This window comes from Myotis nattereri, assembly GCF_964212035.1.
Source record: "Myotis nattereri genome assembly, chromosome: 12".
Classification (NCBI taxonomy): domain Eukaryota; kingdom Metazoa; phylum Chordata; class Mammalia; order Chiroptera; family Vespertilionidae; genus Myotis; species Myotis nattereri.
In genome coordinates, this window is record NC_138087.1 from 68,035,487 (window position 1) to 68,049,859 (window position 14,373).

At 44.3% G+C, this 14,373-nt stretch overlaps 2 protein-coding genes across 2 annotated transcripts in view; both read left to right on the forward strand.

Annotated features, from left to right (window-relative positions):
* C5 (complement C5) overlaps positions 1-2,701 on the forward strand; it is a gene marked incomplete at its 5' end in the record, with an annotated part of 86,151 nt that extends 83,450 nt beyond the window's left edge. Inside the window, 2 exons of the mRNA XM_081103371.1 lie at positions 686-824; positions 1,389-2,701. Coding sequence (XP_080959497.1) covers positions 686-824; positions 1,389-1,527 — 278 coding nt within the window. The 3' untranslated portion in view covers positions 1,528-2,701. The remainder of the gene's footprint in view (positions 1-685; positions 825-1,388) is intronic.
* Positions 2,702-8,222: 5,521 nt separating this feature from the next.
* TRAF1 (TNF receptor associated factor 1) overlaps positions 8,223-14,373 on the forward strand; it is a 36,115-nt gene continuing 29,964 nt past the window's right edge. The window contains exon 1 of the mRNA XM_081103375.1: positions 8,223-10,679. The gene's annotated coding sequence lies outside the window, so the exon portion shown is untranslated. The remainder of the gene's footprint in view (positions 10,680-14,373) is intronic.

Consider the following 14,373-nt stretch of genomic DNA (forward strand, 5'->3'; position numbering starts at 1 on the left):
AACTGGAAATCAGTCCTGAATATATAACAGTGAATTAGACCCAGTCTCTGCCTCAAGAAACTCCCAGCCAAGCTGAGGAGACAGACATGTGGAGCGAAATATCATGGTAGAAGCTCAAGTATAATGGGAGTAAGGGGAAGATAGATATTTAAAGTGTTCCAAGTCTTTTACATGTCTCGCACTTTTTAACAAAGTTTCCCATTGCCAGCTACCAACTACTTTTTAATTTTGCTATTCAGCTACGGAGATTAATAATGTTCAACTAGAGAGAGGTTCTTTTAATTCCTGGTTCTGCAAGAGTAATGATAAGCAAATATCTAGTGCTTACTGTATATGTATTTCTAAGCACTTTTCATATATCAACCCATTTAATCTCACAACAGTTCTACATGGTAGGTTTTATTGTCATGCCCGTTCATCAGATGAGGGGAATGAGCCCTTACACAAAGAGCAAAAGTCATTTGTCCCAGGCCACACAGTCAGGAGGTGGCAGAGTGGGGTATAACCTGGGCGCCTGAGTCTGAAGCCTTAACTGTATGGACATTGTTGCTCCCCAGTAGCCATTAGTCTCCCGATATAAATTTACACGCACTAATCAATAGCCTCGAGGGACTGGAATGCTTAAGAGAGATATAATTGTGACACCATAACAGGAATGTGATAACTTTCTTTGTATGCCTCTCAGGTGAAGCTGCTGCTGAGAAAGACTCTGAAATCACCTTCATTAAAAAGGCAACCTGTGTTAATGCTAACCTGCAAAAAGGAAGGCAGTATTTAATTATGGGTAAAGAAGCTCTCCAGATAAAACACAATTTCAGTATCAAGTAAGTCACCAATATTTTGGAGTCTCTGATCTTCCCTCCAAAATTGAGTATAATTTATCCTTAAATACACTATACGTTTCTTATGTGCCCTGCTGTTAATCAAACAAACCATTATGAGCAAAAGTGAAATAACGTGAGTTTGAAACAAAGCTATATTTAAAACCATTAGGGTAACTGAGGACTCGCTGACAGATAAACCGTGTGCCTAGGTCTGAAGATGAATCTGAGGGTGCTTATCCAAACCCCCTATACCACATCTGCTCCCTCAATAAGTTCTCAGGCTGTTCTGTTTGTAAAGAGAAAAGTGCTTACATACACTTTTTATTATCATTTTTAAAAAATAGACATTGAAACAGATGTCATTTCTGCCTTTAACTGTGAGAGCTCCAAGCAGCTTCATGACCAGCAGGGGCCTGTGGATCTTCCCACTGGGAGGCGAGTCCAGAAGAGTTTGGCCGACAGCCTGACCCCCCGGGACCTGAACAGCCTGAACTCAATCAAATTTGGCTCTCCTCTATCTGTGGCCATCATCACAAACGCTTCATTTTTATTTTTTCTTGGCAGGTACATCTACCCTTTAGACTCCTCCACCTGGATTGAATATTGGCCTACAGACACAAGGTGTCCATCATGCCAAACATTTTTAGCCAATTTAGATATGTTTGCTGAAGACATCTTTTTAAATGGCTGCGAAAATCCCTGAAAAAGTCATCGGTGTACAGTTTTCACTATGAATTCCTGTTGTTGAAGTTTCTTCCTTTTCTTTTTTTAAACGTTCACAGCTGGTCTTATTTGGAAAGCTCACTTTACTTAGAATTAGTGGCACTTGCTTTTATTAGAGAACGGTTTTAAGAGCTGTAACATTCTGAAATAACATGGCCTTGGGGGCATGGAGACAGGTACTCATTCCAAGGTGGTTGGACACCAGAAGCAATAAATTGGAACGTCTCCTAAAACCTACCACTCAGGAATGTTTACTGGGGACAAAAGAATAGCCCATTGAAATGTGGTATCTTAGAAAAACATGCCCTTGCTTAAAAGAAAATACCAAGAAAGAGAAAACTGATCATTAAAGCCTAACTTTGCTTTCAAAATGTGCAAAAAAGCGGAAAAGCATGTTATTTTATGCTTCTCCCACACAAAGACAGGCAAATTGAGAGGTGGAGAAGGTAGCAGTAGAGAATCAAGAAGGCCTAACCTTGAAGCCCTCAGCAAACTGAGGAGGTAGGAGAGTTTGCCTTTGCCCTTCCCCTTCTGTTGCCCTCTCCTTTCCCCCTACAGGACCTCTAGTTTCTTCCCTTCCCTCCCAGCTCATATTCATTTCCCCAGGAACTCACTCACCCTTGCTAATAATTGTTCTCCTGGAAGATAGGCCCCAGTGCAGCAACCTGGTGAAATCAGGAACCAGGAGGCCTTTGTTGTACCCCCAACTAGATGTCTAAGCCTTCGTTTGGCTTTATAACAGAGGAATTATAACAGGATGTTCATTTAAGTGACATTTTGTAGCACATTAAAGCTCTCACACATATTCCCATTTAATGGCTCAAGCATCTCACAAGGTATAAGAATTATTATTATCCACATTTTACAGATGAGGACATGGAGGCCCAGAAAAATGAAGCAATTTTCCCAGCCTATTAAGGGGCAGAGTCAGTGACCACATCTCAAGGCTCTCTCAGTGTAAGCACACCCCTCTTCTGCATCACTGCACCCGCCACATTGCTTGTCAGGTTTCACTTTCTAAGACTAAGACAGGATGCAGTTGGAGTTTCTCAGATGTGTATAGTTTAACCAGCCCCATTGAAACATTGCCAAGGAAGTGTGAAGATAAACTCTGGATGTAACAGTAACTGTGACTAAAATGCATTGCCTTTTTGAAAAATCTGCTTTTTTTTTTTTTTTTTTTTTTACCAACACTGCAGTGTGCCTTGTAACACTAAGATTTTCCACTTCCAGGAACTAAGGATTTATTTTTGTTAATGTCAAAGCTCACATTGTAGACACTCCCTTGGCAAAAACAACCAATGTGTCCAATATGCCTAAACTCTCTGCCAGCGAGGGGTGAGGGCCCTCCAGAGCAGGCCTGAAGTGTCACCATCTTTCTGATGCAGGGTGGAGGGGACCCTGCAGTGCTCCAGGAGCACCAGAGTTTCTGAACTGTTGGGTTGCCTTCTCCCTGAGCACTGTGGCCAATAGTGTGGGCCACAGTGGCCTAATTCACCCACAATACAGCTGAGCTTTTAAACATCAAAGCAGACCTTTGTGAGTTAGCCTGGCACCACTTAAAAATCTGCCAGCTCCTCTTCAGCTAATTCCTATGCATTGAAACATACTTCCTTAGTGAGCCTTTTGTGTCCCTCCAAACAAGCTGGGGCCCTGCACTTCTCTTCCAAGGCACTTGCAATAACTTACTTAATCATGACTATTGTTTAGTGCGCAGCTTCTGGCTCCACTGTAAGCTCCATGTGGGTCCATTCTATTCACCACTATTTCCTGTGCCTGGCACAATGCTGGAAACGTTATAGGGACTCTGTGGATCCCCCACTGAGTGTGGGCATCAGAGCGAGGGAGTGGAACACTAGTATCTCTTTTACCTATAGCTGTAAGAAGATATTTTATAATCTTATGTTGTGAAACAGAAAACAAAACTACGTAGCATGTAAGCATCCAAATCTTGGGTATTGATTTCTTTCTGTGAATATGAAAGGAGCTCAGAGAAATGAGTGATTGAGTGAGCTGCAGGAGCTGCTGGGAGCTTCCTAGAGAAAGATAGGCGAGATCTATATAAGCAGAGACAGGGGGTCTTTGTGGTTATGGAGAAAAGCATAAGGCAGGTTTCTACTGGTAATGAGGAGGAGGATTTAGGTGGTACAAATGAACACTTCATTTTAATAGTTATATATTTATTTTAATATATATAGATGGTTCCCAACTTGTGATGGTTTCACTTAGGATTCTTCAGCTTTACAATGGTGAAAAGTGATACTCATTCAGTAGAAACCATATTTCGAATGTTGATCTTTCTCAGGTTAATGATATATAGCCTAATACTAACTCATGATGCTGGACAACAGCAGCAAGCCGCAGCTCCATCAGCCACACGATCACACAGATAAATAACCGATGCTATACAGTGCACTGTGTTGCCAAAGTACCTTGGATATTGTGTTTTGACTATGATTAAGATAGGCTAGACTAAGTAAGCCATAATATTTGTTAAGTTAGGTATATTAAATGCATTTTTTACTTACGATATTTTCAACTTGTGATGGGTTTATCAAGACACAACCTCATCATAAGTTGAGGAGCAACTATCTGTATTAGAAAAAACATAAGTAGCACATAAAAGCCAAGATACACAATTTTCTTTTAAAATAAATTTATTTCTCAAAAAAATAAATCTATTTAAGGAAAAGTTTTAAGTAAATAAAAGTATAGGTTGTTCTTAGAGCAAAAAACATGAAGTTGGCATGCACATGATTGAAGTTCAGGAAACTCAGCTTTTGTCGGGTCACATCAGACGCAGAGAACACCACAGCCTGGCTCTGAGGGCCAGGCCAGCTCCTAGGGATACCAAGGCCCAACTCCCAGTCTAGCTCCCAGCTGTCAAAGGCTCCTCTTCCCTTCCACGCACCTCTGACAGCCCAGTGTTCTTCCCACCACGCAAATGAGTGGAGGTTACAGAGAAATCGACTTTTGTTCCTTGTGAAGAAGCACTTTCTTATGGCCACAATGCACACGCTCGCATACTGTTTCAGAAGCCACCATGAAAGTCCACACATGACCTCATGACTGAAAACCCCTGCCTCAGAAGCTGGGCATTCAGCAGCCAAATCTGGGAGCTTCTCAGAGACACCGAGCGACTCGGGATCCTGTTTCCAGGGGCTTTTACCTGAAAACATTGATTCTGCATATGTAATGTGATGTGAGAAACCTGTTGCCAGGGACATGATCTTTAACTTTGGGAGATCGAAATATTCCTTCAGGCTTCTGAATCAGAAAGAAGGGATGGAAGAAAGTGAGGAGGAAGAAAGGAAAAAATTAAGGGGAGAGAGTGGAGGAAGAGAGGAAAGAGGGAAATGGAGAAAAGGGGGGGGGGGAATTTTGTTTTAAGACAAGATGAGAACTCCATTTCTAAGAACCTTCTGGATTCTTCTCAGCTGGCAGGGTACCTGCCCTGACAGACATGTTGGCAGAAATGGATCTGTTTCTTGGAACACAGAGTCCACTCCTTCACTGTTTCCATCATTATAATCAGATTAAGTCTGTATTATGTCCACATTCATGAGTTATATAATCCTCAAATGTCCAAACCAGGAAGAATCTAGAGCTCATCTCATCCAATTCCTTCCTTTTCACCTCAGAAAACTGTGACCCAGAGGAGTGTTCGGTGGAAGGGCTAGGACACTAGCCCAAGGCCTCTAACAGCCCAGTGTTCTTTCCACCATGCAAATGAGTAGAGGTTACAGAGAAATCAGTTTCCGCTCCTTGTAAAGAAGCATTTTCTTATGGCCAGAACCATTCAAAGATAGAATAGGCCCTATCACTACCTCCTTCCAGAAATGTTGCAGGAGCCATTCAAGGTGGGAGGTTGGCCTCGATAGTGTCCCATGTCCCTTCAGCTCCAAGAGGCCATTATAGATCATGCATGTGAAGGATGAGTGATTGTCACCATCCTGACTTGTAGGAAGGAAGCAGCTGAGGCTCCAGAAGGCTAAGTTGCGAGCTTTCACAAGAGGTAGGGCATCTTTGGGGTTCTGGGGCCCATGCTCCTAGCCTCTGAGCTGGAGTAATTGTCATTGTGTAATCTTAGCAAAGACTCTGCCTCCCTGGGCTTCAGCACCCCCTACCCAACAAGTGTGCTTCATGCATGCTCTCTAAGCTGTCTCCGTGCTAGGACAGCAGGAGAGTCAGAGTGAGGCAGGTGAGGGCTCAGGTACAGGGTACTAAGGCAATGGGAACACTGGTGTTAGTGTAGAAAAATGAAGGGAGGCAGCACTAGAGATAGATTTTCAAATTGTGTCCTAAAGTCATGTTCTACATTGATACAACACAGTTTGTGGAACTCAATTGACAGGTCACCTTACATCCCCTCGAAGTAGAGTTGACATTTTTTCCTGTGTGAACCTCCTATGTAGAATCACAATACTGACATTTAAAGATCCCCTAGAGATAGGTCATCTAATCAACCTCCCCCTATTTCACTGATGAGAAGACAGGCTCAGAAGAAGCAGGGACACTCCAAGGGTCCCACAGGGAAGTCAGGGCTGGAACCAGAGTGGCAGGCTCCCTTCCCCTCATATTGGTGCCTGGTGTCTCCCCCACCAACTGGGCCAAACGGGCAAGCAGAGAACAGAACCGAAGGTGGGGTCCAGGCCTAACATTTCTTACAGATGAGATGAGAGAAATCCTAACTGTCCTGTAAAGAGGGTTTTTTGTTTGGCTGGAGTTTTGGGGTGTGTGTGTGTGTGTGTGTGTGTGTGTGTGTGTGTGTGTGTATTTTCAGTTGGTGTTGTCGGGGGTTGATGGAAGAGGAGTTGATGCTAGGCAAGAGAAATTGGAGCTGAGGAAAGAATTGTTTGACTTAATAATTTTTTTCCAAATAGAGAATCTTTAGTAAATTAGAGCCAAGACTAAACTCTAATTCTCTGAGCAGAGAATGAGAAAGGAGATATGCCCTGAGTAGGAGAAAGCAGAAAGAAGGTTTCCTGTTTTTCCTCCCCTTGCCATCTCCTATCACTTCTAAAGGCAAAAGGCAAAGCTATAGCCTGTTCCTTAATTAATGCTGAGTGTGAAAATTAAAATGGCCCCTTGGTTTGGCATGTGTGTGTCTGATAGAAACAAGAAAGGAGTTATTACTGTAGGGAAATGATATGGTGAAGAGTAAGAACTCACCTCATTTGTGACCTTGGGAAAGTTCCTGAACCTCATCAAGCCTTTCAGTTTGTCCCTCTATAAAGTAAGACTAGCATTGTCATCTGTGAAGGGTGGTAAGAATTTGCAATAATACCTGTGTGCCAACTCAGGGGGCAGCCAACAGCAGCTAGCTGGCTATGAGATCTCTGACTCTCATAGCTCTCCATGCCTCAGCTCTCTCTTTTGGAAATGAGGTAATACTTTCTCCTGGCTCAACTTATAGGGTTGTTGCAAGATGAAATAAGATCAAACAAATGAAAGAACTCTTAAACTGTAGAATTTTGAACAAATATGGAAATAGCATTAATAATCAAAAGCATCTTTGTGCTAAGATACCGCAGGCAGAGATCTTCTGATGTGCTCTTAAAAGACTGGGAAAGAGCCCGCCATCTTAAAAAGCAACTTCCTCCAGTGTCTCAGATTTCCATGTTAGAGCTTCATTTCATTGGTCCTGGAGGCTGTCAGTCTTGGAACAGTGCTTCACAACGTGCAGTCTCTCACCAGCACCATACCCATGGCATGGGAGCTGCTAGAAATGCAAATTCTCAGGCCCCACCTCATACCTACTGAATCAGAACTCTGGTAGCAGAGCCCAGAAAATTAAATGGATCTCACGGAAAATTACAAAAGAATCTCAAGGAAAATTATAGGCACATTAAAGATTAAAAAGTATTGTTTTTTAAGTATTGTTTTTTATTTTTCAATTACAGTCAATGTACAATATTAGATTAGTTTCAGGTGTACAACCCAGTGATTAGACATTTATATAATCCACAAAGTGATCACCCCAATAGATCTAGTACCCATCTGACACCATACATAGTTATTACAATACTAGAGGCCAAGTGCACGACATTCGTGCATTGGGGTGGGGGTGTCCCTCAGCCCAGCCTGCAGCCTTTCTCAGTCCAGGAGCCCTCGGGGGATGTCTGACTGACAGCTTAGGCCCGCTCGCCATTGCTCAGCACTTACCAGCTGTGAGCCTAGCTTCTGGCTGAGTGGTGCTCCTCCTGTGGGAGCGCACTGACCACCAGGGGGCAGCTCCTGCATTGAGCGTCTGCCCCTTGGTAGTTAGTGTGCGTCATAGCAACCAGTCATTCCACTGTTAGGGTCAATTTGCATATTACCCTTTTATTATATAGGATTATTGACTATATTCTCTATGCATACTTGATGGGTGCAAAAGGCAAAGGGATTAAGAAGTACAAATTGGTAGTTACAGGATAGACATGGGGATGTAAAGAAGTATTGTTTCAAAACTTGTAAAAATGCAAATTCTGATTCTATGTGTCTGGGGTGGCCCAAGATTCTGCATCTCTCAGGTGATGCCTAATGTGCAGGTTTTGTACCTATCAAAGTTATAGAGTGCCCTCTGAAGTCAAGGATACCTGCATGAAGGAAAGCAGTCCTTTAACAGCCAACACCTTGGTTGAGAGTAATGGTCCTTGAAATGTATTGTCAAATAGGCCTTTCAGGAATGGATGACAGAAAAGTCTAAGGAATTCTGGGGACAAGAGAAAAATACAAGGCAACAAACAGAAAGAGGTCCTAAGAAAAAAGAGGAGGTAGGAAGATGCCAAAGGAAAAGCAGGCTGCCTTTGCAAAATGTGCTCAGGGCAGGTCTGGGCACGAATTAATCTATTCACTCACTACGATCCATCTATGTGTTAGGTACCGTTCTATGTTATTTATATTCATCAACTCCGTTAATCCATAAAACAACCCAGTGAGCTTGATACCGTTATCCCCGTTGTACAGAGGAGTAAACTGAGGAACGGAGAGGTTAGGTAATTTGTCCAAGGCCACTCAGCTAGTAATGTAGTGGAACTGGGATTTAGAACTCAGGCAGCCTGACTCATTAGCACTATTCTGTCTTGAATATAGTCTCTGTCCTCAGAAATCTTACAGTCCAGAGAGGTATGTGAGCTAGGACTAATGACCAACACTTGGGTGATGACTATTATGTGCCAGACATTATTTTGAGCACCTTTACATGCATTTACTTCTTTCGCTCTTGAAGCAATTCTAAGAGACAGGGGCAGGGCACTGCTGAATGGGCCTGCCTGTATGCAGAACTGCATAAGACAGGCCTCTTTATTCCTGGAGGCCTATGATAAAGGTGCTCGAATCTCCTAATGTTCCAAGTTCCATATCCTAAGCAGAAAAGCTCCAATCCAGAGATAGCCTCTACAAAAGGTACATTGGGGGCCAAGCCCCACTATGTGTCCTCGGCTTTCATCCCCTCACCACTTCCTTACCTGGCCTCCAGGATGGGTCTCGCTGCACTAAAGAGCAGGTGCACCTGTCCGCTCTTTTGCTCACCCTGGCTCCTATAGCCAGATCCATGTTCATGCCACAGGTGGGTCCTCCTGCATGGGCCACTGCAGGCAGGCCTGGAAGGCCAGGCTGTTGCCCATCCTGACAGGCACTGGAATAAGGAGCCTACTAAGCAGGTTGGTTGCTGCTGCTACTGAACATCCTGACCCACCAAGGAGAGCAGCCCTAACCTGCCACTCTCACCACCGCCCCCTGTCCTCCCTCCCTCCCCCATAGACCAGAAATCACTGCCTTGGCACTTGGAATTCAAAAGGTTGCCTAACAAATGAAAACTGATCTTACCTCTTTGCAAAGCAATTTGACAATACATTTCAAGAGCCAAAATATGTTTATATCCCTTAATCTAGTATCCCTTCTCCTGTTGGATTATTTTTATAAAGTAAATTCCCAAAAGGGAGAGAACGAAGTGTGTACACAAAGGTCTTCTGTGCAGGATTAATTACTCATTCAATAAATATTTATTGAGTTCCTCCTATGTGCCACAGTTCTAGATGGTGTAATCAAGATAAACAAGGTCTCTGCCCTTCTGGAGATTATAATTGGGGAGAAAGACAATGAATACACACATAAATGCAAATAGTAATATATTTACTAAATCCTCTGCAGAAAATTAAAGGTCTGGGATAGAGAACTGGGTGGCTGCTCCAGATTGGGTGGTAGGGACGGTCTTCCAAATGTCACTACATAAGATGACATTTAAGCTGAGCTTCTCATGACAAGAAGAGGCAGCCATATGAAGGCCCAGAGAGAGTATTCCAGAACGGGAAGCCCGTGGTCCAGGAAACCATAAGAAGGCTGGTGTGGCTGGGTCAAGGAAAGCAAGTGATGGGAAATGAAGTCAGAGGAATAGGGAATAGAAGGCACCAAATCAGTAGGATTTCATAAGCACAGGTGAGATGTTTGAATTTTATTCAGTAGAGAGTACTAAGTAAGGGCATGAGACCAGACTGTGCACGATAACGTGGCAGGGAGACCAATTAGGAACTCTTGCAGCTGTCCCAGTGAACGGTGATGGTAGCTTGAAATAGGGTGGTGGAAAAGCAGACGAAGAGAAATAGAAGGATTCAGGATATTTTTGGAGGCAGGACTGAAGGTTTTGCTGAAGGTGTTAGTGTGCAAGTCATGAAGGCAGACGAATCAAGGATTACTCACGGAGTCTCACCTTGAGCTAGTATAGTTGCCACTTACACAGTTAGAGAAGGCGGCAGAAGGTGCAAATTTATGGCAAAGAGGAGGAAAGATTTTAGGGGTTGAACAGCGTCCCCCCAAAAGACGTTGAAATCCTAACCCCCAACACCTCAGAATGTGACCTCATTTGGAAATAGGTTTTCTCAGGTGTAACTAGTCAATGTTAGATGAGGTTATTGGAGTAGGGTGGGCATGGAGACAGAGGCACACAGGAAAGAGAACTCCATGTGAAGACACAGAAGCCAGTCACGTGAAGGTGGGTCGAGATTGGAGTGATGTTTCTACAAGTCAAGGAACGCCAAGGGTTGCCAGCCATCATCAGTAGCTGCAAGAGAGGCATGGAAGAGATTCTGAGCCCTCAGAAGGACCCAATCCTGCAGACACCTGGATTTCAGACTTCTAATCTCCAGAACTGTGAGAGAATACATTTCTTTCATTTTTAAGCCATCCAGTGTGTGGTCCTTTGTTATGGCAGCCTTAGGAGTCTAACAGAGAAGAGAATAAGGATTTCTGTGGGGGCCTTGTTATGTTTGAGGAATCTTTAGACATCTATGTGGAAAAATCAAGTAGCGATTTAGATATATGAATGACATTCGTGCACTGGGGGGAACGGGGGCGGGTGGTGGTGGGGGGAGAGTCCCTCAGCCCAGCCTGCGCCCTCTCACAGTCCAGGACCCCTTGGGGGATGTCCACCTGCCACAAGCGGACATCCCCCCAGGGGTCCTTAGCACTGCCGTAGAGATAGAAGAGGTTCCCGCCACCGCTGCTGCACTTGCCAGCCAGCCATAAGCCCTGCTTCTGGTTGAGCGGCACTCCCCCGTGGGAGCACACTGACCACCAGGGGGCAGCTCCTGCATTGAGCGTCTACCCGCTGGTGGTCAGTGCACATCATAGCAACCAGTCATTCAGCTGCTCGGTCAATTTGCATATTAGCCTTTTATTATATAGGATGCACTGTACTTTATGGAAGCACTTTATGTGATATATAAAATATGATATATAAAGTGATTACCTAAAAAGGGAGAAATCATTACATAAATAATGGTATACACATTTCATGAAATATTATGCCGCCTCTAACAAGAATCATTATAAAAACTAGGTAGCAACCTGGAAAGTGCTTATGATAAGGTTACACACATGAAGCCAGTGCTTGCCACTATGTAATAACTGTCCAGATGAGAAGCAGGTGTCCATCTCTCTGGGTTAGAGTCCCAGCTCCAATTTTTCTGAATGGCCTGGGATAAGCTGCATGTCCCACAAGTTATTTTGTTCAGTGTAGGTGTGGCGTTGGGTAAGTGAACACAACACTTAATTGGAAATCCCTGAGATGGCGGAATAAAGAATTAATCAGAGTGCAAGTGGAATTGAGCAAGGAAGACTTCTTAAAAGAGCTGACCTTTGCGAAAGATATGCATGGCCTTTCCACAGGCATTGTGGCAGCATCAAGGAGTAGACCCAGTAACACCTCCAATAAGTCATTCTCTGTGAACACACCTGTGCTACAGCTCTTACCACACACCATGTGTTCCGATTGCTCATCCATGTCTCTGTGTCCCACTGTGAGCTCCTTGGGGAAAGGGGTCGTTTTTCTCTGTCTCCTTAAGCACAAGACCTGGCGCAAGGGAGATACAAAGTCAAGTCTGTTACATTTAATAAAAAACAGAATCAGATTTTGATTGTCACATAGGACCTAGCAGTAAAGGCACATTAATACCAAGTCCATCAACCTCGGACAGGAGGCTCCTTAAAATCCGCAGAAGATCGGATGATGGTTAAGTTGCTTTATATGAGATAAGCACAGGAAGAAGTGATAGAAACAATCACCACCAATTAGGAAAATTGGAAGGAGACAACCCATTTTACAGTAGCAATTAGAATCAATACAGTGAGTAAATAAGACTCACAGTGCATAATCATAAATTATTTTGTCTCCCAGCCACCAATAAAATTTATTCCGAGGAAAGGGAAAGAAGTCCTTCCTCTACTCATTAATGAAAACTTAAGCTGTGACTTTTCTGATCACTCTTCAAAGAGAAAAAGTCCTAGGAACACTGTTGTCACCAAACTCTATTCCTAAATTATATGCTCAGTCCCCTAAAAAGGCAAAATCCCAAATCTGATTTAAAGCTCAACCTTTCCTCCCAACCAGTGCTTGCTGCAGGTGGGACCCCTAGCTGGGGACAGGGATATGGACAGCTGCTTTTTTCTCTCCCAAGACTTCCCTCCCCAGTTTGCTGTGACTTCGGACCTCTCCAAGGCTAGAGGAGTGGGCTGAGGAGAGGCGGAAGGAAAGAGCAGGAGAGCTCTTATCTGACCAGTATGATGGCAAGAAGGCTTTAAAGATGACTTTGTGTGGAGACACGCAGGGAATTTTCACCACCTGTATCCTATTGGTCACCCTTGCAGCCCTAGGAAGTCAGTGGTCCCTTCAGTTTGTCCTCCTCTTGAACAGCCCTAAGAGGCCTCCACCTCAGTTCTTCCTGTGCATGACCCACTTCTTGTCCATGGGAACAATATCCTGGGCCCAAAACAGCATTGGGCACTCAGGCTGATCTGAGCAGGGCTACCTCCCCTTTGCCTTGTTTGTCTAAGATGGCACCCATCACTCATCCTTTAGGTTTCTCTGGTGGCTGTCAGATACCAGTCCACCATATCTCTCCATCTCAGACTGCCAGAGACATGTGCTCAGCTCTGTGACTCTACAAAGCCCCTCTCTCATGACTCAAGAAGGGGCAACATACAACAGCTCTCTATTACAATCTTTGTTCAACCCTAATCTCCTAATGATGAAGCTGGGGTCTCGGGCTTTTTCTATAGCACCACACTGCTAAGTGGTATAAAGGGCAGGGACACACACACACACACACACACACACACGCCCATATAGGGGGATCAAAGATGAGTCCAACACTGCTTCTCGAGGGTTTCAGTGTCGTAGGGGAACTAGAACATTCATCTCGAAGGTTAGCAAAGGCAGGATGGCTCCCACTGGGCACAACGAAGGCTCCATGGAGAAGGTGACTTCTGACTGGAGTCTTGAATAATGACTACGATCTGGATAAGCTGAAATGAAGTCCTTTCAGAGAGAGGAAATAATGTGAGCAAGCGCACATTGGTGGGAATGAAGGAAGGTATGCACAGAGACCCCTAGGAGGTCTGTTTAATTAGATGAGCGGACGAGAAGGCCAAGCCAGGCTGAAGAAGAACAAGATCAGGAAGTTGGTTTTCTCCTGCAGGAAGTGAGAAGTGTTGAAGGTTTTGAACAGGGCAGCAAGAGGGAGGATGGTTGGGAGGGCAGTAACTAATTCTTAGTGAAATGTGTTCTTCATTTCCTTGTGTTATTAACCAGAACGCCATTAAGAAGAAAAACAAAACAAAAACCTTACAGGACCTGCTTTTTTTTTTTTTCTTTCAGGAAAAACCTTGCCCTTTGGAACCGCTCATGAGTTCAGTTTATAAAGACATCCAATCCTGTTTTTATTGTGAGTTAAGGGGCTTTGGCACAGCTGCCAGTCCCAGGATCCTCCCTCCTCCCAGATCCGGGGCCCTCAGCTTCAAGCCTGCTTGACCATTCTCCCCTTGGCCCCCAGTGCAGCCTGCTGGAAGAGGCCAAGGACAGGCTTCCCTCTCTGAGCAGGAGGGCTGTTAAATATTTGTCCCCATGAGCCCAGCCACAGAGGCTCCACCCTGGGCCCACTGGAGCCAAATGAGAAAAATCCAGAAGGCTGCAAAGCCAAGAACACAGCAGGTTTGGATTCCAATCCCAGCTCCCCCACTTCCCTTTCTGATCTTGAGACCTTTCTCAGCCTGTATGTCTAAATCTATAGAATGGAAACAAGGCTACCTACCTCACAAGGTTGCTGTGAAAATTAAATGTGAAAGAATTTGTAAGCCTACCTAGCACATAGCAGGTGCTCAATAAATATTCCTCCCACTGCTTCTCCCAACATATCTGTGTCTTGTTCTCCTTGCCTATTAAATGTGGTGGGGATTCAAGAGTAAAGTTAAATCTAATAAAGTATCAAGCCTCTGCCATCTATCCCACACAGAGGCTCTGGGGAGAATAGAGGGCCTTTCTCTGCCCTGTGGGAGCTCTGAAAGCTAT